Source organism: Canis lupus, chromosome 30 (genome assembly GCF_003254725.2).
Source record: "Canis lupus dingo isolate Sandy chromosome 30, ASM325472v2, whole genome shotgun sequence".
NCBI lineage: Eukaryota > Metazoa > Chordata > Mammalia > Carnivora > Canidae > Canis > Canis lupus.
Genome location: NC_064272.1, coordinates 8,910,137 through 8,933,252, shown reverse-complemented (window position 1 = coordinate 8,933,252; position 23,116 = coordinate 8,910,137). Strand labels below are relative to the sequence as shown.

At 36.1% G+C, this 23,116-nt stretch overlaps 1 protein-coding gene across 21 annotated transcripts in view; it reads right to left on the bottom strand.

Moving 5' to 3' along the window:
* The window catches only part of MGA (MAX dimerization protein MGA), a 174,815-nt gene that overhangs the window by 39,121 nt on the left and 112,578 nt on the right, over nucleotides 1-23,116 (bottom strand). For all 21 annotated transcript variants that reach the window (XM_049104412.1, XM_049104414.1, XM_049104419.1 and 18 more), the window contains 4 exons: nucleotides 21,248-21,379; nucleotides 20,929-21,033; nucleotides 18,662-19,323; nucleotides 16,956-17,301 (listed from right to left, as the gene is read on the bottom strand). In XM_049104412.1, coding sequence (XP_048960369.1) covers nucleotides 16,956-17,301; nucleotides 18,662-19,323; nucleotides 20,929-21,033; nucleotides 21,248-21,379 — 1,245 coding nt within the window. The remainder of the gene's footprint in view (nucleotides 1-16,955; nucleotides 17,302-18,661; nucleotides 19,324-20,928; nucleotides 21,034-21,247; nucleotides 21,380-23,116) is intronic.

Genomic DNA, 23,116 nt, shown 5'->3' with positions numbered 1-23,116 from the left:
TTTATTATTCAGCTTTCCACAATTAGGCCTATAATCTCATAGAACTTATTTCTTTGTATAATGAGGAATAAGTCAAGTTTCACTCTTTCCCATGTGAATATTCACCACAGTTTAAGATTATCCCTTCTGGGGTGCCTGAGTGGTTCAGTGGTTAAGCTTCTGCCTTTGGCTCAGGTCGTGATAAAATATCCCTTCCATATTCCTCTGCAATATTCCTCCAATTAAGTGCCCATATATGTCTGAATCCATTCTACTGACCTATTTACTTTATACTCAAGCCCATATCACCCTGTATTACATGTGGTCATTTTATAAGTTTTGACATCCAATACAGCAAATTCTCCCACCTTCTCACTATTCAAGATTGTCCTATTTCTAGGTCCTTTGCATTTCCAAATAAATTTTAGAATTAGATTTTGAAGTTTCACATAAAAAGCCGTCGTCAAGATTCTGATTAGGACTGCAATGAAATTACAAATTAAAATGAAACATGACACCTTTAGTAGAATATTGAGTCTTACTTGCTTCCCCAATCAAGAATTGCTCCCAAACAAAAATGGATGTTGAGAGAATTCCAGGAAGATAAAACAGGTAGCACCTGGAATTCCATTCATAAACAACAAATGCACCAACAGAATCTGCCTAATATAACTATTTTGGAATTATGGAGTCAAAGGCTTGCTTACAAATTCCAGGGAAGACTTGGGACAGTAAAATGGCCATTGACTGTGGTAAATTTCAGCTTTCAGCACAACAGTAGCTACCCATTCCCCATCCTCCAGTCACCAGGCAGGTAGCTGTGTGTGTGTATATGTTCCAGAAGTAGCTTGTAGCTTGTGGTAGCCAGGCAAAAAGGGTTCTGTCCTCCAAAACATCAGAGATCTCTGACTGCTGGCTGCTTCTAATCAAAGGTGCAAAGAGGTAGGCAGTCATTTTTGTTGCACCTCCCCCAACTACTGCAAGCCCTTCTTCCTGTCTTAAGCGACTTCCAAGGAATTTCGAAGGCTAACACCCTTCATTCCCCCCTTCAGTTTTTTACTTTTTCCCCTCTCAAGACCCAGATATTAAAGATGAGGATATTCAAAACCAAATGACTATGCATGAAAACAAAAAGGCTCAAAGACCAGAAAACAGACCAAGGTGATCTTTAACAGAGACTACCTAGGATAAAAAAAAATAGAAATAAAAATAAAATAAAAATAAAAATAAAAAAAATAATAAAATAAAATATAAAATAAAGTATAAAATAAAAAACTCTGGGGAAGAACGAGAATTTGATTTTCAGAGTTACAAATTATTAGATTCAAATGTCCAGTGTTCCACAAAACACAAAAGGAATAATAAAAAAGAAAGAATAAAGTATGGCCCACTCAAAGAAAAAAAAAAAAAAGAAAAAACTGTCCCTGAAAAAGAGCCACTGGTAGATATACCAGATAAAGACTTTTTTAAAAAATGTCTTAAACATATGCTCAAAGAAATAAAGATGTGAAGAAAGTCAAGAAACTTACCTATGAACAAAATGGAAGTATCAGTAAAGAGAGAAAACTTGAAAAGAAACCAAAATCCAACCCTGAACTGAAAAGGACAATAACTAAAATGAAAAAGTCACCAGGAGGATTTAAAGGCAGATTTGAACAGGGATAAGAAATAAGCAGGGACACCTGTGTGGCTCAGTGGTTGAGCGCCTGCCTCTGGCCCAGGGTGTGATCCTGGAGGCCCTGGATGGAGTCCCACATTGGGCTCCCAGCATGGAGCCGATTTCTCCCTCTGCGTCTCTCATGAATAAATAAATAAAACCTTAAAAAAAAAATCAGTGAACTTGAAGAGGAGACTATGAAAATAATGGAATCTAAGGAAAAAATATAAGACATTAAAGAAAAACAGTGCCTAAGGGACCTACGGCACACAAGAGGACCAACATACACATGATGGGAGATCTAGAAAGAGAAGAGAAAAAGAATGGGGCAGCACGGTAATTATTTGAAATAATAATGGCTGAAAACTTCTCATATTTGAAGACAGACATAAATATAACATCCAAACAGCTAAACAAACTCCAAGATGAACTCAAAGAAACCCACACTGAGACACATTATAATCAAATTTTCTAAAGAGAAAGATATGGAGGGAACTTTGAAAGCAGCAAGAGAAAAACAAAAGGGATCCTTAACAACATGAGATTACTCCTTGGAAATTTTGGGAGCCAGCAGACAGTGGACATATTCAGAACACTAAAAAAAAAAACAAAAACAAAAACAAAACAAAAACAAAACAAAACAAAACAAAAAACAACAAAGAAACCATCAACTAAGAATCCTACATGTCTGGCAACACAACTGTTTAATTTAAAAATTTAAATTCTCAGATAAAAACTGATGTTCATGACCAGTAAACCTACTTGCAAGAAATGTTCAAAGCAGTTCTGCAAGATGAAATGAAAGGATGCAAGACAACATAAAGCCGTATCGAAAAAGAAAAATCTTACTAAAACACATTAAGAAAATATAAAAGTTAGTATTACTATAACAATGATTTGGGATCCCTGGGTGGTGCAGCGGTTTGGCGCCTGCCTTTGGCCCAGGGCGCGATCCTGGAGACCCGGGATCAAGTCCCACGTCGGGCTCCCGGTGCATGGAGCCTGCTTCTCCCTCTGCCTGTGTCTCTGCCTCTCTCTCTCTCTCTGTGTGTGTGTGTGTGTGTGTGTGACTATCATAAATTAAAAAAAAAAAAAAAACGATTTGTAACTGTACTTTGTTTCCTACAGGACTTGAGACTAATTTTTTTTTAATTTTATGTATTTATTCATGAGACAGAGAAAGAGAGAGGCAGAGACACAGGCAGAGGGAGAAGCAGGCTCTATGCAGGAAGCCTGACATGGGACTCAATCCCGTGTCTCCAGGATCATGCCCTGGGCTAAAGGCAGCACTAAACCACTGGGCCACCAGGGCTGCCCCAAGAGACTAATTTAAAGGAAAAAAAATCCATTAGTGTAAAAGCTACTATTACTTTAACTTTGTTTATAACTCCAAATTTTGTTTTCTAAATAATTTGAATGGTTAATACATTTTTTTAAGTTTTAGTTTATCTTTTCAAGCATGCAACGTATAAAGTTGTAAAACTGTGACATCAATAACTGAAAGGAGTAGAGTTATTGATGTTAAATTACATAAAAATCAACTTATAAATTTAGGATGTTAAACATAATCCCATGGCAACCAAAGAAAATAGTTCCAGAACACACATTAAAGGAAATGAGAAAAGAACTTAAACAATTCACTACAAAACACTAAAAATACCTACTAAACACAAAAGACAATAAATAATGCAGGAAATAAGGACCAAAAAAGGCTTCAAGGCATATATAGAATATACAATGAAAAAGGAAAAGAAAAAAAAAAAAAAAAGAAAAAGGAAAAGAAAAGCACAATAACAGAAGTTCCTCCTGTCATTATCTTAAATGTAAATGGTTTAAATTCTCCCATTAAAGACAGATTAGAAGAACTGATGAAAACACATGATCTAAAAAAAAAAAAAAAGAGAAAACACATGATCTAATTATACCTTGTCTACACAAGACTCATTTAAGATCCAAAGACACAAACATGTTGAAAGTGAAAGGCTAGGAAAAGATATTCCCTAAAAATAATAATCAAAAGAGAGTAGGAGTGGCTACACTAGTATCAGACAAAATAAGTATTAAAATAAGCCAAAAAGGTTGGGGCACACGGGTAGCTCAGTGGGTTAAGTGTCTGACTCTTGGTTTCAGTAACAATTATAAACATGAATATACCTAATGACACCCTATCAAAATATATGAAGCAAAAATGATATAATTAAAGGCAAAAATACATAGGTCTGCAATAATAGCTGGAGAGTTCAACACCCCATTCAAAGTAACGGACAGAACAATCAGAAGATAAGCAAGGAACCAGAGAACTCAACACAAAAAAACTAGATCTAATAGACATATACAGAACACCTTACCCAACAACAGAATACACATTCCTCTCAAGTACATTTGGGACATCTTTCAGGATAGATCATGTTAGGCCACAAATTACGTCTGAATAGATTTTAAAAAGACAGATATCATGCAAATTATCTTCTCTGACCATAACAGGATAAAGTTAGAAATCAGTAACAAAAGGAACACTGGAAAATAACAAAACTGTGGAAATTAACACACTTTTCAACAATCAATGGATTAAAGAAATCACAAGGGAAATTAGATGATACTTAGAGACAAAGGAAAACAAAAATGCAACATACCAAAACTAAAGACACAGTACAACTGTTTCTATAAGAAAAATTTAATAGCTCTAAATGCTTAAAAAACATGAAAGATCTCCCAAATCAACATCTACCCAAGACTACATCACAAAGAAAGAGCCAATCAGAACAGACCTAAAACTAGTAAGGATACTGAATTACTAATCAAAACCTAGCAACAATGAAAAGCCCTGGACCTGATAGCTTCACTGGTAAATTCTTTACTAAACATTTAAAGGACTAATAATCTCAATCATTCTAGAACTTACCCAGAAAACTGAAAGGAAGGGTACATTTCCAAACTCATTCTATGAGGCTAGAATTACTGATATCAAAGCCAAATAAAGACATTTAACAAACAAAACTACAGACAATATTACAAACACTGTTGTAAAATTCCTCAACAAAATACCCAGCAAACAAGATTCAGCAGTTTATTAAAATGATTATACACCATTAATGTGGTTTATTAATGATTATACACCATTAATAAAAAAGAGTTCAACATATAAAAATTTATCAATATATAATATGCCACATAAACAGAACGAAGGTAAAAAAAAACCAAATGATTATCTCGATTGATACAGAAAAAGCATTTGACAAAATTTAACATCCTTTTACGATAAAAACAATAAAAAAAAATAAGAACAGGAAATTACCTCAACATTAATAAAAGCCATATATGAAAAAGCCAAAGCAACCATCACATTCAATGGTGAAAGGCGGAAAGGTTTTCCTGTAAGAGCAGGAATAAGGCAAAGATGGCCACATTCACCACTTCTACTCAACACTCTACTGTGTTTGACTCAGGGAATTTGGTAAGAAAAAGAAACAAGAGGCATCAAAATTGAAAAGGGACAAATAAAATAATCTATTTCAAGGTAGTGTGGCTATTTAGATACAGAAAACGCTAGAGGCACCTGGGTGGCTCAGTCAGTTAAGTGTCTGCCTTTGGCTCAGGTCATGATCTCAGTGTCCTGGGATCAAGCCCCACGTTGGGCTCCCTGCTCAGTGGGGACTGCTTCTTCCTCTGTCCTTTCCCCTCTACCCCCCCACACCCCATGCATGTACTCTTTCATTTGCACACACACTCTCTCTTGAATAAATTTCTTTTTAGAAGCTGAAGCTCGCTCTAACACACACACAGTGAGAATAAATGAATTCAGCAGGAATAAATGATTCAGCAGGATGCAACAGGATACAAAGTCAACAAAAATCTGCTGCATTTATATACACGAACAATAAATCTGAAAAGGAAAGGACAAAAACAATTCCATTCACAACATCAAAAAGAACAAAATACTTAAGACATTAACTTAAGGAAATAAACTCATACAATTACAACTACAAAACATTTCTGATAGAAATTAAACACAACATAAGTAGCAGCACATACTATGCTCATGATTGTCAAGATTTAACACTATTAAAATGTCATTTCTACCCAAAGCAATCTCTAGATTCAATATAATACTCATCAAAATCCCAATGACAGTTTTTGCACAAATAGAAAAACCCATTCTAAAATTCGTATGGAATCTCAATTCATATGAATAGCCAAAAGGAATCTTGAAAAATAATGAAAAACTGGAGTATTCACACTTCCCGATTTCAAAACTTACTACAAAGCTACCATAACCAAAACAGTGGGATTGGCACAAAGGCAGACAAACAGACTAGCAGGATACAAAAGACAGCCCAAAAATAAACTCTTGCATATATAGTAAATTATTTTTGAACAAGGGTGCCAAGACCATTCAGTGGTGATGGGACAGTCTTTTCAATAAATGGTGCTAGGAACACTAAGTATCCACATGTAAAACAGTGAAGTTTGACCCTTACCTAATACCACATACAAAACAATGAACCCAAAATGGATCAAGAACCTAAGTCAATAAAACTCTTAGAAGGAAAAAACAGAACAAAAGCTTCATGACACTGGATTTGGCAATGATTTCTTACATGCAACATGAAAGAGACAGGTAACAAAAAAAGACAAGTTAGAATCATGAAGATTTTTAAATTTTTTGTATCAAAAGACACTAAACAAAAAGTAAAAAGGCTACCCACAGAATGGGAGAATTATTTGGAAACCACATCTTGATATGGGATAATGTACAGAATACAGACAGAACTCCTAAAACCTAACAAGGAAACCAAACAACCCAATTCAACAATGAGGAGAGAACTTGAACAGACATTGCTTCAAAGAAAACATACAAATGGCCAATAAGCACATGAAAAGATCCTCAACACCAGTAATCATTAGGGAAATGCAAATCAAAACTACAATGAGATACCATCTCACACCAATTAGGATGGATCTTATTAAAAAAAACAAAGTAAGTGCCGGTGAGGATATAGAAAAATTAGAACCCTTGAGCACTATTAGTGGGAATATCAAAGAGTATAGATGCTATAGAAAAGAGTATGATCGTTCTTCAAAAAATTAAAAGTAGAGGGACGCCTGGGTGGCTCAGCAGTTGAGTGTCAGCCTTCAGCTCAGGGAGTGATCCTGAGATCCAGGATCCAGTCCCACATCAGGCACCTTGCAGGGAGCCTGCTTCTCCCTCTGCCTGTGTGTCTCTGCCTCTCTGTCTCTCATGAATAAATAAATAAAATCTTTAAAAAAAAATAAAAGCCGAATTACGATATGATCCAGAAATTCCATTTCAGGTTATATACTCAAAAAATTGAAAGCACAGTCTCACAAAGATATCTATACATAGCAGAATTATTTACAATAGCTATAACAAGGAAGCAACCACAGTGTCCATCATCAATGGATGAATGGGTAAGCAAAATGTGGTAAGACATCAATGAAATATTATTCGGCCTTAAGGAAGGAAATTCTGCAATAAGCTGTAGCATAAACCCCAAAGATACAATTTTAAGTGAATTGAACCAGTCACAAAAAGACAATAATGAATGATTCCACTTATATGAAGTACTTACAGTAGTCAAAATTATAAAGATAAAGTAAAATGGTGATTGTCAGAGGCCGGGGAAGAGGGAAATGGGGAATTATTGTTTTAATGGATTCACGGTTTTAGCTTCATAACATAATGAAAGTTATGGTGATAATGGTTATTACATAACAGTGTCAATGTACTTAATACACTGAACTGTGTGCTTAAAAATGGTTAAGATAGTTAAGTTTATGTTGAATGTATTCTACCACAATAAGCAACCTTTTAAACAATGGATGTTGAATTTTCATCAATTTTACAGCATTTCCTGATAACATAAAATTTCTCTCCTTTAACCTTATTAGTGTTCTTAAATATTTTATCATTTTAAATAATACTGTATCCCTTTGTAAAGATACATAAAAATTTAACCTATATTTTACAGTAAATTTCCCTTGTTTTTTCAGTAAACATCTGTAGTAGTCCTATATAAATAACTAAACCTGTTTCATTTTTTTCAGTTTTATTGATCTATAACAAAATACACATACAACTCCATGAATTCTGACATACATATACCTCTGTGAAACCATCACTACAATTAAGACAGTGAGAGTAATCATCAACTCCAAGATTCCTTGTAATTCTAATTGGATAACATTTTTATAATCTCTCCATCTTTCCCTCTGCCACCAATGTCCATCCCAAACCTGTCCAAGCAACCACTGATCTATATATTGATTTGCATTTTTTTTCTTTTACATAGAATAAAGATGTTAACTTGGGGGGGGAAGGTTGAAGCCAACTGCTTATCATTCAGTATCATTATTCTGAGACTGATCCTTGTTGCTAAGTTTATCATAAATAAATAAAAATTAAAAAAAAAAAAAGAAAGTGGAATACTACTACTCAGCAATAGGATGAAACAAACAATTGATAGTCACAGAGAGAGAGAGAGGCAGAGACATAGGCAGAGGGAGAAGCAGGCTCCATGCACCGAGAGCCCGATGTGGGATTAGATCCCGGGTCTCCAGGATCGCGCCCTGGGCCAAAGGCAGGCACCAAACCGCTGCGCCACCCAGGGATCCCTATTCCACTGTTTCTATCTATACCAAATGTCTATCCATTCACCTGATAGACAAAGGTTGTTTTGAATTTTCTTGCTATTATAAATAAAGCTGTTATGAATAACCACATATAAGACTTTATGTGACATATACTTTAATTTCTGTTGAGTAAATGCATACAAGTGAAATGACTGTATTGTAGGACATATTCTTAACATTTTAAGAAACTATCAAACTATTTACTAAAGTGTACCATTTTACATTCCCACCAGCTATGCATAAGAGTTCCATAAGTTCTATACTCTATCAGTATTTGATATGGTCCGTGTTCTTAATTTTAGCCAGTTAAAGTATATCTCCTTGTGGGGTTTTTTTGGTTGGGTACAGTATACTTTATTGATGGGAACAGAACAAGGTAGGACTCCCTAGGCCCCTACCCTTCTTCAGGGAATCTATGATGAAACTGTGTATAAAGATTGAGACATTCTCAGTGTGCTGGGGGACGAATTGCAGCAAGGATTCCCCACCTCTCTCTTCTTGCTCTTGCTGGGGCTGTTAGTCCAGGGAGCTCTTACTCCTTGGAGGCCATGTAGATCATAACGTCCACCACCTGGTTACTGTAGCCAAATTCATTCTCATACCAGGAAATGAGTTTGACAAAATGGTAAGGGCAATGCTAGTTCCAGCATCAAAGATGGAAGAGCTGGTGTCAATGTTAAAGTTGCAGGAGAAATCTAGTCTTCACTGTGACTCAAGATGCCCTTTGGAGGCTCTCAAAGCGTATTTACTTCAACCTTCACCATTCTGTCTTAGGGACAGTGTTGGCAGTGCACCAGAAGATGAGGCTAGCTGTTGATGAGGGATGAGCAAAGAGCCTCCCTTGTGGTTTTAATAAGCATTTTTTTAATGACTAATGTTAAGCATCTTTTCATGTGCTTGATCTGCTGTCTGTATACCTGCTAATAAGAATCTTTTTCACTTTTCTGTTTGTTTTTTTAATTATGTAGCCTGCCTTCTGAGTTTTTAGTATTCTGAATGAGTTTTAAGAATTCTTTACTATAGGGGACCTGGGTGGCACAGTCGGTTGGCCATCTGACTTCAGCTTGGGTTGTGATCTTGGGGTCCTAGGATCTGGTCCCGCGTGTATGGCTCCCTGCTCACCATAAAGTCTGCTTCTCTCTCTCCTTCTGCCCTTCCCCCAGCTTGTGCTAATAAATAAAATCTTTTTTTTTTTTTAATGAAGTTTTCACTTTCTTTGGTGTCTTTTTTTTTTTTTTTTTTAAGATTTTATTTATTTATTCATGAGAGACACAGAGAGAGAGGAAGAGACACAGGCAGAGGGAGAAGCAGGCTCCATTCCATGCAGGGAGCTTGATGTGGGACTGGATCCCGGGTCTCCAGGACCACACGGCGCTAAACCGCTGAGCCACCCGGGCTGCCCTAATAAATAAAATCTTAAAACCTCTTTATTACAGCTACAAGTCCTATGTTGGCTGGATATTTTTTATAGTATTTCTCTTAGTTTACAGCCTGTTTTTAAATTTTAACAGGTCTTATGGAAGAGCAAGTTTTTATTTTGACAAATTCAATTTCATTACATTTTTTGACATTTACGATTGTGGTTTCGGTATCCTGTTTTAAAAATCTTTATGAGCCACAGTCACAAAGGATTTTTTCCTTTATTTTTCTTCTAGACATTGTATACCCTAAAGCACTTATATTTCACCTAAGACATTAACTCTTAAATCTTGAGATACTTTTTTATATATAAGGTAAAGTCATGACTGAGGTTCTCATTTTATTTCTGGAGGCTATCACACTATTCCAGATCCATTTGTTGAGAAGATCATCATTTCCTCATTAAACTGACTTGGAATTGTGCCAAAAATTCACTGGCCTCCATTTTTGTGTATCAACTTCTGAACTCTGTTCTGTTCCACTGACCTGTTAGGTCTTTATCCCAAATACTTCAGCTTTAGAGTAAGTCTTAAAATCAGGTAGTGTAAGTCTACCAAATCTACCAACTATGTTCTTTATCAAAATTGTTTATCAACCACTCTCAGTTCTTTGCTTTTCCATGTAAATTTTACAACTTGTCAATTTCTTCCAAGAAACTCCTACTGGGATTTTTCACTGAGAAAGCATTTATTTATTTATAAATCAATTTGTGGAGAATTATATCTTACTAAGAGAGTCTTCAAATGTGCAGAAACAATCTACCTCTCCGTTTATTTATTTATTTATTTATTTTTTATTTATGATAGGCACACAGTGAGAGAGAGAGAGGCAGAGACACAGGCAGAGGGAGAAGCAGGCTCCATGCACCGGGAGCCCGATGTGGGATTCGATCCCGGGTCTCCAGGATCGCGCCCTGGGCCAAAGGCAGGCGCCAAACCGCTGCGCCACCCAGGGATCCTACCTCTCCGTTTATTTAGGTCTTTTTAAAAAGTGCTCTCAACAATGTTTTGTAGTTTTTTGTTGTTGTTGTTTTTTAATTTTTATTTATTTACTTATGATAGTCACAGAGAGAGAGAGAGGCAGAGACACAGGCAGAGGGAGAAGCAGGCTCCATGCACCGGGAGCCCGATATGGGATTCGATCCCGGGTCTCCAGGATCGCGCCCTGGGCCAAAGGCAGGCGCCAAACCGCTGCGCCACCCAGGGATCCCAGTTTTGTAGTTTTTTGTAAAAGGTCTTAGGCAACTTTTGTCAGATTTATCCTTAAGCATCTCATTTATTTGGATGCTATTTTAAATAGTACATTTTATTTCAATTTCCATTTATTGTCACATATACAAATATATATATATATATATATACACACACACACAAATATACCGTCTACTAGTATTATTGTAAACTAACATAATTCTAGTAGCTTTTTTGTAGATTCCTTAGATTTTCCAGTCTATGAATAAAACCAATTTTACTTCTTTCTTTCCAATCTGGATACATTTTCTTTTTCATGCCTTACTGCACTGGTTAGGACCGTCAATAGGATTTTAAATAGACATGGCAAAACACATTTTCTTCATTCCTAATCGCTGGGGGAAAGCGATCTTTCACAATATGTTCTTTGTAGAATTTTTCATAGATGTTCTTTATCAGATTGAGAAAGTTTCCTTCTACTGTGCTTAAGAATTTTTATCAGAAATGGATTTTGCCAATTTTTAAAAATATCTATTGAAATGATAACATAGGAGGCACCTGGGTGGCACAGTTGGTAAAGTATCTGTCTGCCTTCAATACAGGTCATGTTCCCCAGTGCCCTGGATCTAGCTTTCTGCTCAGTGGGTAGTCTGTTTGTCCTTCTCCCTCTGCTCCTATCCCTGCTCATAAACACGTGCATGCACGTGCACTCTTTCTCTCTCTCTCGTTCTCTAATAAATAAGTTTTTAAAAAGAGAGAATAATATGGCCCCCTTTTTCTGAGTCTATTATGATAACAGTGAACAACACTGATTATTTTCAAATGTTAAATCAACCATGCACCCCTTGGTAAATCCCACTTGGCCATGATGTATTATCCTTTAAATATATTCCAGATTTTATATGCTAAAATTCTACGTATAATCTATACATATGTTCGTGAGGATTATCGCTCTACCATTTTCTTGTAATGTCTTTTTCTGGTTTGTATATCAGGGTTATGTTGGTCTCATAGGATGAGATCATTTGTATAAAATGGGCATTATTTCTTTCCTAAATATTTTGAGAATTCACCAGTGAAGGCATCTGGACCTAGAGTCATTACTGTGGAGTTTTTCAACATGTTCATATGTGTAAGGGTAAGCAGTTACTTTTTTTTTTTTTTAAAGATTTTATTTATTTATTCATGAGAGAGAGAGGCAGAGACACAGGCAGAGGAAAAAGCAGGCTCCATGCAGGGAGCCCTATGCAGGACTTGATCCCGGAACACCAGGATCATGCCCTGGGCTGAAGGCAGGCGCCAAACCGCTGAGCCACCCAGGGATCCCCTTATTTCTTCTTGAGTGAATTTGGAAACTTCATGTCTAACAAAGAATTTGTCCATTTCATCTAATTTACTGGCATAAAATTGTTCCCTATTAACCTTTGAACATCTGTAGTAATATCATTTTTCATTCCTGATTTGGTAATTTGTGTTTTTCTTTTTTCCTAATCAGTCTGGCTACAGATAACAATGTTATTATCTTCCCTTTAATAGGTAACTTGTAGATATACGTGTCCAACAAAACTCTAAGTGAGCTAAAAAAGCAGGGATGTCATGTTTTATCCTTTCTCTTGGTACCACCCACTGTAGCTAAGCACAGTGTCTTTATATCATCAGCAGTATTTTGACAAACAAAATGGTAAACAGATGATAATCAAGTGAAGGCCAAATTTCAAAAATTGTATTTTATACAGTAGGAAAAAAACATGAAGATTTTCAAGTCAGAAAAACTTGGGTTTAAATCTCTACCACTCCCTTAATACCAAGGTTATCTTGGGGAACAAGTTACATAAACTCTGTAAGCACTTAATTAATGCATTTTGTAAAATGGAGAAACCTAAATGATGTAACTCTCATAGAGTGTTCTGCATAAAGAGAGATGGCCAACGGACCATGAAAAGATCCACAGTATCACTCATCATGATACTGGGAAATGCAAATCAAAACTACAATGAGGTATCAATTCACATCCTGTCAGAATGGCTAAAATCAAAAACACAAGAAACAAATGTTGAAGATGATGTGGAGGAAAAAAGGAATCCTCTTGTGCTGCTGGTGGGAATGCAAACTGGTACGGCCACTCTGAAAACAGTGTGGAGTTTCCTTAATAATTAAAAATAGAACTACTCTATGATTCAGGAATCACACTCCTGGATATTAACCCAAAAAAATACCGAAACACTAAATCAAAGGGATATATGCACCCCTATGTTAATGGTAGCATTATTTACAACAGCCAAATTATGGAAATAGCCCAGTGTCCCTTGACTGATAATGTATAAGGAAAATGCAATATATAATATATACAATGGAATATTCAGCCGTTAAGAAAAAAGGAAACCTTGCCACTTGTAATGAATGTTCTAGCTGGAACTCGAGAGTATAAAGCTAAGTGAAATCAGTAATTCAGAGGAAGACAAATACCATAGGATCTCACTCATGTGAATCTAAGAAACAAAAAAATAAAGGAAAACAAAAAAAGAGAGACAAACCAAGAAACAGACTCTTAACTATAGAAAAGAAACAGATAGTTATTCAGAGGGGAAGGGGGAGGGGGAGAGACAGGAAAAATACAGATGGGATTAAAGTGTACACTTATCAAGATAAAAAAAATTAAAATTTTTAAAAATCTAGTGTTAATTATTGATGATGGTGATCTCTTTGACATCAAACTAATTTTAAATCCTTTCTTGGCAAAGTGGTTTCTCTTTAAAAGAATTCAGAATACCTTCTTTATTCTTAATGTTACAAATGTCAGGAACATGTGATGTGTCTAGATAGAATCTTCTTAAAGTTATTATTGCCTACTATTCAGGGGATCTTTTCAATCTGAAATTTCATGTCCCTCAGAGATAACTTTTCCATCATTTGAGTATTTTCTCTCTCATTTTCTTACCTCTACAACTCCTCTAAATCATCAATAATTTTTTCCTCACCTATCTTTTTTCAAAACAGACTAAAAGATTTCTTCATCTTCTTCCAGTTTTTACATATATTTTTTTTTGGTTTTGGTCTCAGCAATATTTTTGCCTCCAAGAACTCTTCCCTGTTTCTATTCCTTTTCCATACCAGTCCTAACAAAAATATCTTCCCTCCTTTCCTCATCTTCCCTAATAGTGTAAGAAAATTGATGGCTCCTAGAGCATAGTAAGCCATGTTTTTTATAATGGCCTAATACCAGTGAGAAAAACAAAAAAAATACTTTAATAATTGGCTGGCTTTTGGAGTTAATTCAGATCAAGGATAAGACACAGGGTAAATACACTAACCAAGAAAGCAAACTAAAAAAGCCTAACAGATACACAGTTTTCACACTTAATGCGGCTTCTGTAAGTTATTCTTGTTACTTCCAAATGGAAAAGTGCTGCTCCAAGTGCAAACTGGGAAAAAATTCAATAAGGAAATAAAGAGAGAAACAAACTAATAATTCTACATTTCATTTTAAGCCTTTTAAATCTTTTATATAAAGATCATTTAGGTAGGGCAGCCCCAGTAGCACAGCGGTTTGGCGCGGCCTGCGGCCCGGGACGTGATCCTGGAGACCCGGGATCGAGTCCCACGTCAGGCTCCCTGCATGGAGCCCGCTTCTCCCTCTGCCTGTGTCTGCCTCTCTCTCTCTCTCTCTCTCTGTGTCTCTATGAATAAATTAAAAAAAAAAAAAAAAAAAGATCATTTAGGTATATGGAGGCAGTATCTTATTTAAACACTGAAATAGCAATTAAATAGCCTGGCACTGATCACAAAATAGATATCAGAGACCAGAAACAGACCCAGACATAAATATTTTTCAATTTACTAAATGACAGGTGACATTTTAAGCCAGTAGGTAAAGAATTTCTTCTCAATTAAATAATGGCAAAACTGGCTAGCCATTTTGGGGAAAAAAGATTCCCTACTACAAATTTCACATCAGATAAACCCCAGATCATACTATGTTTAAGCCCACTTATTAATCTAATTAGTATGTTTTTTAATCTTGCAGATGAAGAAACATACTCCATGCTCCATGCAAGACTCCAAAGACAGAAACCATAAAAAACTTTAAAAAAAAAATTAGAAAGACCAGTAGATTTAACCATCCTCACTTTTTCCTTTTTCAGAGGAAGTGAGGGAATAGGAAAAACTATTAACAAAATTAAAATACAAATTACAAAATTACAACCTGTGAAAATGAAGCTCTTAAAAAAATGTTTTTTGCTGTTCCCAAAAAAGCAAAGAATTCAAAAAGGCAAATTTACAGAAGAAAGTTTATGACAAATGGTCAATAACCTCCTACCTGAAGAAATTTAAGTTTTAAAACAAAATATCAATTTCTATCAGTTGAAATATCCAGTATTAAGAGTACAGAAAATCTGGCACTATCCAACTATCGGTAAATGTGTATTTAGTACAACTCCAAAAACATCTATAAACATTCAAAGTGCTCTCACTGGTACAGCAATTCCACTTCTAACAGCCTATCATGAACATGGATGTTCACTGCTGTACTGTTTATAATAAAGAAAATATAAAAATGCTAAATGTGAGCCACCATGGTGGCTCAGCAGTTGAGCATCTATCTTTGGTTCAGGTCACGATCCCAGGGTCCTAGGATCTAGTCCCGCATCTGGCTCCTCATGGGGAGGCTGCTTCTCCCTCTGCCTATGTCTCTACCTCTCTACGTCTCTCATGAATAAATAAAAATCTTAAAAAAAAAAAAAAAAGAGGCCAAATGTCCAACCAAAAGGACTATAATAATATGAAGCCATTAAAACTAAAATTTAATATAGCTCTGTATCTGTTGATATGGAAAACAAAGCATGTCTTTATGATAACAAGTTTCTAAAGGTTATGAACCACATACACAATAGTTCCATTTCTATAGGAACACGTATGTATGCACACAAGTGTATTAACAGAAAATCCTGGAAGAATGTACACTGAAATATTAAACATCCATTATAACTTAAACAAGTACATGGCAAGCAACAGTGAATGTAAATATAAACTACCAAAAAAGAAGTATTAGTCCAATAAACTAAGAAGCAAAAAACTCTTCAATTGTATGGCAAAAATAAATTCAATATATTTGAAAAAAAATTTTTAATACCATAGAAAGGAAAAAAATCAAGAATGATATAATATGTGATTTGGTGGGTCTACCTAAGATGTTATCAAAAAGGAAAGATAAACTTTTCAAAATAGTACATAAAGCTGGGGCAGCCTGGGTGGCTCAGTGGTTTAGCGCCGCCTTAAGCACAGGGTCTGATCCTAGAGACCCGGAATTGAGTCCCGCATTGGGCGTCCTGCATCGAGCCTGCTTCTCCCTCTGCCTGTGTCTCTGCCTCTCTCTCTCTCTCATGAATAAATAAATAAAAATCTAAAAAAAAAAAAAAAAAAAAAAAAAAGTACATAAAGCTTATCCTGTCCCCAAAACTGCAACCATCTGTTGAATGGGTCAAACCAGGACCAGAGGGTCTTGTTACAAATTTCTTCTTTTAGAAAATAATGAGATGTACTAGTTGACTTGATTCTAATAATCATATCACAATGTATACATACACCAAATTGTCATGTTGTACACTTGAAACATATGCAATTGTACTTGTCAATTATACCTCAATAAAAGCTGGCAGGGAAAAGGAAAATGATGGATTATACTCATCATCTGTATATACAAAGAATATGGGAAGAGAAGGGAGACAAAAGAAAAATTCATGAAGCTTCAAAGGCATTCTGGAAGTCCAAATGAGAGGATGATTCAAATGTAGCACAAGAAAGCCATCTTCAAAAAAAAATTACATTTAAAGCAGCTCTGTGTTTGTGTATGTGAAGCTGTGTGTGTGCACACATGCATGAGCACACACACATTATCACACAAACCACAAAGAAAGAAGATATAAGGATGGTAATTTCTCAAAATTCTTACTAGACCACTGATTAAAGGATTAAAATAAGTAACAGTAACATTTGAAATAAATAACCAAACTTTTCTAAAAAATAGAACTATACACTTTTATCTCTCAATAAATACTCACTATATTCTAGCTTCTTTCTCCTCTTTTTCTCTTTCAATTGATCTTCCTCCTCCCTGATTCCCTCCTCTTCTTCTCTTTGTTCCTCTCCCAAAGCATCATAAAATACTGGATCACGATGAGTAGCTTTCCTCTGGAAATGTTTAGCCTTGGATCCTCCTTTAACAAGTACAACTTTTCTTTTCAAACAAGTGCAGCCAAACATGCAGTCTGGTCGGCGGCAGTGAGCAGGCTGGCGCTTCTCCAAAGCTAGACTGGAACACACGCAACCCAATCGACAGAAGTCATTGTTGCATGGAGGGGCTCGTTTTCTTATGATTGTGTGGATGGGTTTAGTTTTGAGAGATGCCTAAAGTTAAAATAGAAAATTGTAAATCTACTGAATCATGCCCCAACACCACTCACTACTTACAAGTCATATATTGGTCTGCCTTTTTGGACTCTGAACACTCAGTACTAACAGCACAAGATTAGAAGTATATTTAAAGGATGGAACATGAATATAACCAGGACTCTGAACAATCGGCCATTCTAAAAAATAGTACAAACAAGAGAATATTTAAATTAATTATGAACCAAAATATCAACGATGAATTTATTCTCAAAAAAAATCGCACATAATGTTCTAAGGCAGGAGTTGACAAGACCCACAGGCCAAATCCAGCCTGTTTCATAATAAAGCTTCATCAGAACATATAATGTCTGTAGCATTGTAACAGCAGAGTTGAGTAAATTCAAAAGTAAAATATTTACTACCTGGCCTTCAAAGAAATAGTTTGCTGACACTTGCTATCTAATAACTAATAAAAAGGGAATAGGATAATAGGTACATAACAGTCTTTAGGAATGATTAATAATAAAGGCCACATTGTGTATTTAATCCCAACATCTGATGATCTTCAGGTCTAAAATTTAGTCACAGAATTTAAAAATGGAAGGTAAGGTACATAATATTCATGATCAAAAAAAAATTGGCACATGCTGTTATCATCATTTCACATGCACTCTCAGAGGCTGTTAAGATGAGTAAATCAATAATAATTGAAAAATTCTCAATATAAGATTTTATAAAACTTTAAAAGCAGAGCAGCCTGGGTGGCTCAGCGGTTTAGAGCAGCCTTCAGCCCAGGGCCTGATCCTAGAGACCTGGGATTGGGTCCCATGTCAGGCTTCCTGCATGGAGCCTGCTTCTCCCTCTGCCTGTGTCTCTGCCTCTCCCTCTCTCCCTTTCTGTGTCTCTCATGAATAAATAAAATCTTAAATAAAAAAATAAAAAAAAAACACACACACACACACATAATTTAAAAGCTTTTTCTCAAAAGGTTTAGGATTTTTTTTTTAATTCTGTGAAATTTAGTACCTTTTAAGGAAAACTTTCAAAGCTATTTTAACGAGATTAGCAAATACACTTGTCCACATACTAGAGAATGAAATTAGACGTTTTCAGAATGGCCAGCTTACTTTACACAAGGTGAGAAACATTACTCAAAAGCACAATTGTATTGTCTCCCTCTGCTGGCAGGAAGGGATCTACACTGACGTGTAGTTATAAAGAATACAGACAAGATAATCTTAGTTATCCTATCACTAAGGTGCCCTATCGTCCTGCCAAAAAAGCCCATTCCCATTTCCCCTCACTAACTTAATTCTTTCCAATCATGAATGGGATCCAATCATAATATGCCTCTAGAAAACCAACAGATACTTACTTGAGCAGTAAGCAGAGTTGTTAAGGATACATCTGCTCGCTCTTCGGTGATATAGGTCCTTGGTTTTCCTTCCCAAAGTGCACAGTCTTCCAGGTCCATTAGTTTCACTTGAGATTTAGACAAGCCTGGAGGGCGAGTTCCCTGTTGCTGTTGCTGCTGCTGCTGCTGGTGTGCCTGGCGCAAACTAATTTGCTTTGGAAATGTATTTTCATCTAAAGTTGGCACAACAAAGTTATTCACCTGATTTTCTGAGATGGTACTTGAATTCTTGGCAACCTTATCGCCAGGAATTGTATGAGCATGTTTCTGCTTTGGTGAAACAGGGTAGGGTAAAATGGACTTATACGATGATTTAGTTCGGCCACCAAAAGTTGCCTGTTTGTTTTGAGACTTTGCCTTTCGAGAGGCAGGGGGCACAGAATGAGGCTTCAAAGAGTAGGAGGTAGAAGGGGAAATGGTAGATTGCTTCTTTAGTACACTATCAAGTGTTCGTACATAGCTGGTACTCTTGGTAGGAAGCTGATATACCACAGGAGATGTAGGAGCATTAGACGAGAAACCCATACTTGTTTCCATCAGCTTGCCTTCATTTTCCAAGTATTCATCGAGCTTATCACTGCAGAAAGCAGAACGGTTTTTCAGTGGACCTTCTGGATTTCCACCTACAAATAAAGAGATGCAGATACTTAAAGAAATATATGGCAGATCTTTGGATCTCAAAAAAAAAAATACACTAAAAAAGACCAAGAACACTAAGTTATATACTACTGAATCTTCTAAACTGTCCCTCCTCAGAACAAAGGAAAAATATATAATATTAAACCAAGTGAAGAGATGGAATCACACATTAATTACATCAAAATCCATTATCTGGGGCAGCCCAGGTAGCTCAGCAGTTTAATGCCGCCTTCAGCCCACCAGGGCCTGATCTTGGAGACCCGGGATCGAGTTCCATGTCAGACTCCCTGCATGGAGCCTGCTTGTGTCTCTGCCTGTGTCTCTGCTTCTCTCTCATGAATAAATAAATAAAATATTTTTTTTAAAAAAAATCCATTATCTAAACTTATCTCCTTACATATATTTACCATTAATTTTTCCAAAGTGCTAACAAAATAATTAACACTAAGATGAGAGTCTACAACCTTTGACAACTTATGATCTTAGCAGAAAAACCACTTTTAAGTAAAAATAAAAACATACGAGCAAAAATTACTTAAGTCAAACCTCAACAGAACACCAAGAGATTATTAAACAGATTGCAGTACCTGGACTCTGTTATAAAACACAAGAGAAGAGGTGAGTGCACAAAAAGTATAAAATTTAGTTTTTAAGGAATGAAAAAGCAAATGTAGCAGACAGATGAGCATTATACTATTATAACACTGTACAAGGATTCAAAGATGAGAAAAACTATTTTGGAAACATGGTAAATTTATCTGGCTAGAATGTAAACTGCAAGTAAGTGCAGGGGGAAAAGCACTAAGAAAGGAGACCAACAAGTATATAGTCAAAATGTTTGGATTAGAAGTTTACTTGTAAGTGTAATGCTGTCAGGAATCACTCTACAGCTCTGAAGTATAGGGTTCTAAAATAATATTTGAGAATGATGCTTATCATAACTGCAAGAGTAGAGAGCCTAAGTGGCTTAGTCGCTTAAGCATCCAACTCTTTGATTTCAGCTCAGGTCACCCATCTCAGGATTGCGAGATCTAGCCCTCACATTGGACTCTGCACTGGGCATGGAGCCTGCTTAAGATTCTCTCCCCTCGCCGCCCCCCCAAAAAAGATTCTCTCCCCCTCTCCCTTTGCCCCGAACACCTCCCCACAAAAAAATAAAAAATTAAAAAAAAAAATGATAGGAGTAACAGGAAATGCAATTTTAAAAGGGTACAAGGATTATTTAAGCTTTCCATGGTTAGGGATATGGAACATAGGGAATAACAGGCACTGGTAAGACCATTATTTTGTTTATTTTAAAGCATGTAAAGAGACGAAGAGGGACGCCTGGGTGTCTCAGTGGCTGAGTGTCTGCCTTCAATTTGGGTCACGATCCCGGGGTCCTGGGATCAAGTCCTATATCGGGCTCCCACAGGGAGCCTGCTTCTCCCTCTGCCTGTGTCTCTGTGTCTCTCATGAATAAATAAATAAATAAATCTTTAAAAAAAAAGAGAGAGAGATGAAGAAAAACAACCAAAACTTATTTTTAACAATAGGCTTTGGGCCACATCTTTCAGAACATATTGGTAATTTTTTAAAAAGCTGATTACCTTCACTCCTAGATGCAGAAGCACTGTGAAACTTTCCCCTCCATCCTTTGATTTTGGTGAAGTCATTGGTCTTCCCTGTCCTAGAAACAAAGGGAAATCCAGCATCTATAAAAGAAAAAGTAAAAGAGATGACCAAAATTCAAGCCAGCTAATATTTAATAACTAGATACTAAAACTTAATCTAAAATGTGTGAATCATTATGACTATGCTACTAAGTTAAAAAAAAAAAAAATCTGCCTCAGAATATCCTAAATGTCTCTAACAAAGGTAGTTTCTTATTTCTATCGCAACTGACTTTTACAAATGCTACACACTCACCAGGAGAAGAAGGGTTGGTTCCTGTAAGGTTCCAGAAAGGAAAGCTAGTGGCTGGAGCCAAAGGTAGCTGTACACCCAAGTATTTAAGATCAATGCTCATTGTCGGATCCACTGAATTCAATTTTAAGCCCACTACAAGGAAAAAGAACCACAAATTATATTGTTGTTTTTTAACTTTTGAGGTGTGGGGAGGGAATTAAGGAGTAGAGAGCAAAAATAAAATTAAAATTAAAAGGGGCAGAGAAACTTTAAGATGACCCCATGATCCTCACCTCCTGATATTACATATTTGTGTACTCCTCCCTCCTCCTTCTCCTATGAGTGTGGATAGGGCCTGTGTTTTATTTCTAACAGAAAGTGGCCAAAGGGATGGGATGTACATGATTTGTGTGCATGTGATAATATGAGTGTATCACCCATCTTGCTGAAGCTGCAAGTATATAAATTCTGCCAACAACCTAAGGGAAATTGGAAGCAGACTGCTCCCAATCAAGCCTCTGATGAGAAACCAGACATCTTAACTGCAGCATTGTGAGGCATTAAGCAGAGGACTCAGTTAGTTAAGCCATGCCCAAACTCCCAACCCAAAGAAAATGAGACAGTATGTGTGTTAAGTTCATGATAATTTGTTAAGCAACAATAGATAACTAATACATACAGCAGAATTAGTATCTTTTGTACTTTAATCCTTTGTGATCCAGAGACTTTCTAGGACTTTTAATACAAATTTGACATAGACTAAGCTGCTGGCTTGAATTATGGCTACTAATTCCCTAGTTATTATTAGTAATATTTAAGGTAAATTGAGCCTAATAAATATTATAACTTATTTGTAGGTTAAGAGGTAATCTTTTGGGAAAGTATTTACATCATATATCCTTTACAGATTTTGGTGGCTGTTTTTTTTTTCCTTAACATTACACATCTGAGATTTGTCTATGTTAACAGATTTATCTCTTGATCATTTATTTTAACTGCTGTACCTACTCAAGATTATGAATACACAGTACTCCCAATTTATTCACCATCCTCCTACAGAACAAGATTGTTTCCTAAATTTTTTTATTTTTTAGTATAGCTGATACACAATGTTAAATATATGTTCCTTATGCTGCACCTTTCATCCCCATGACTTATTCATTCCCTAACTAGAAGCCTGGATCTCCCATCTCCCTTATCTATTTCAGCTGTTTCTTATTTTTAACAATTACAAACAATGTTGCAGTGTAATTATTCATTGTGTACAAGAAATATACATCACACACGTGAACATGTGTGAGAGCTTCTCTAGTGCATTTAGCTTTTCCTCATGGCACTTACCCAGGAATGGAATTGCTATATGATGGGGTATGTTCACCTTTCAATTGTATTGGATATTGTGAGTGCTCAACATATTTGTGGCTGCCAAAAATATTTTAAACACCCTTCCCCTAACTGTTACTTTTCTCCATTGTACCTCAAACCTTTTCAAGATAGGTGTTAGGTAAAACTCATTTTCCAACTTCCCTTGCTGTTTATGTGCAGATATGTAACAGAGGTTTTGCCAATCAGCTGTACTCATGAAAGACTTCATTTGAGGAAAGAGCACCACGAAGAAAGGGATACTATGTAGAATTGTATAAACTAGGATGACAGTGTTTGGCCGAGTTAAGAATTTTTTTTTTTTTTTTTAAGATTTTACTTATTCATATGAGAGAGAGAGGCAGAGACGCAGCAGAGGAAGAAGCAGGCTCCATGCACGGAGCCAGACACGGGACTCGATCCCGGATCTCCAGGATCAGGCCCTGGGCTGAAGGCAGAACTAAACCACTGAGCCACCCGGGCTGCCCTGAGTTAAGAATTTTTATTTTTATTTTTTTATTTTTTTTG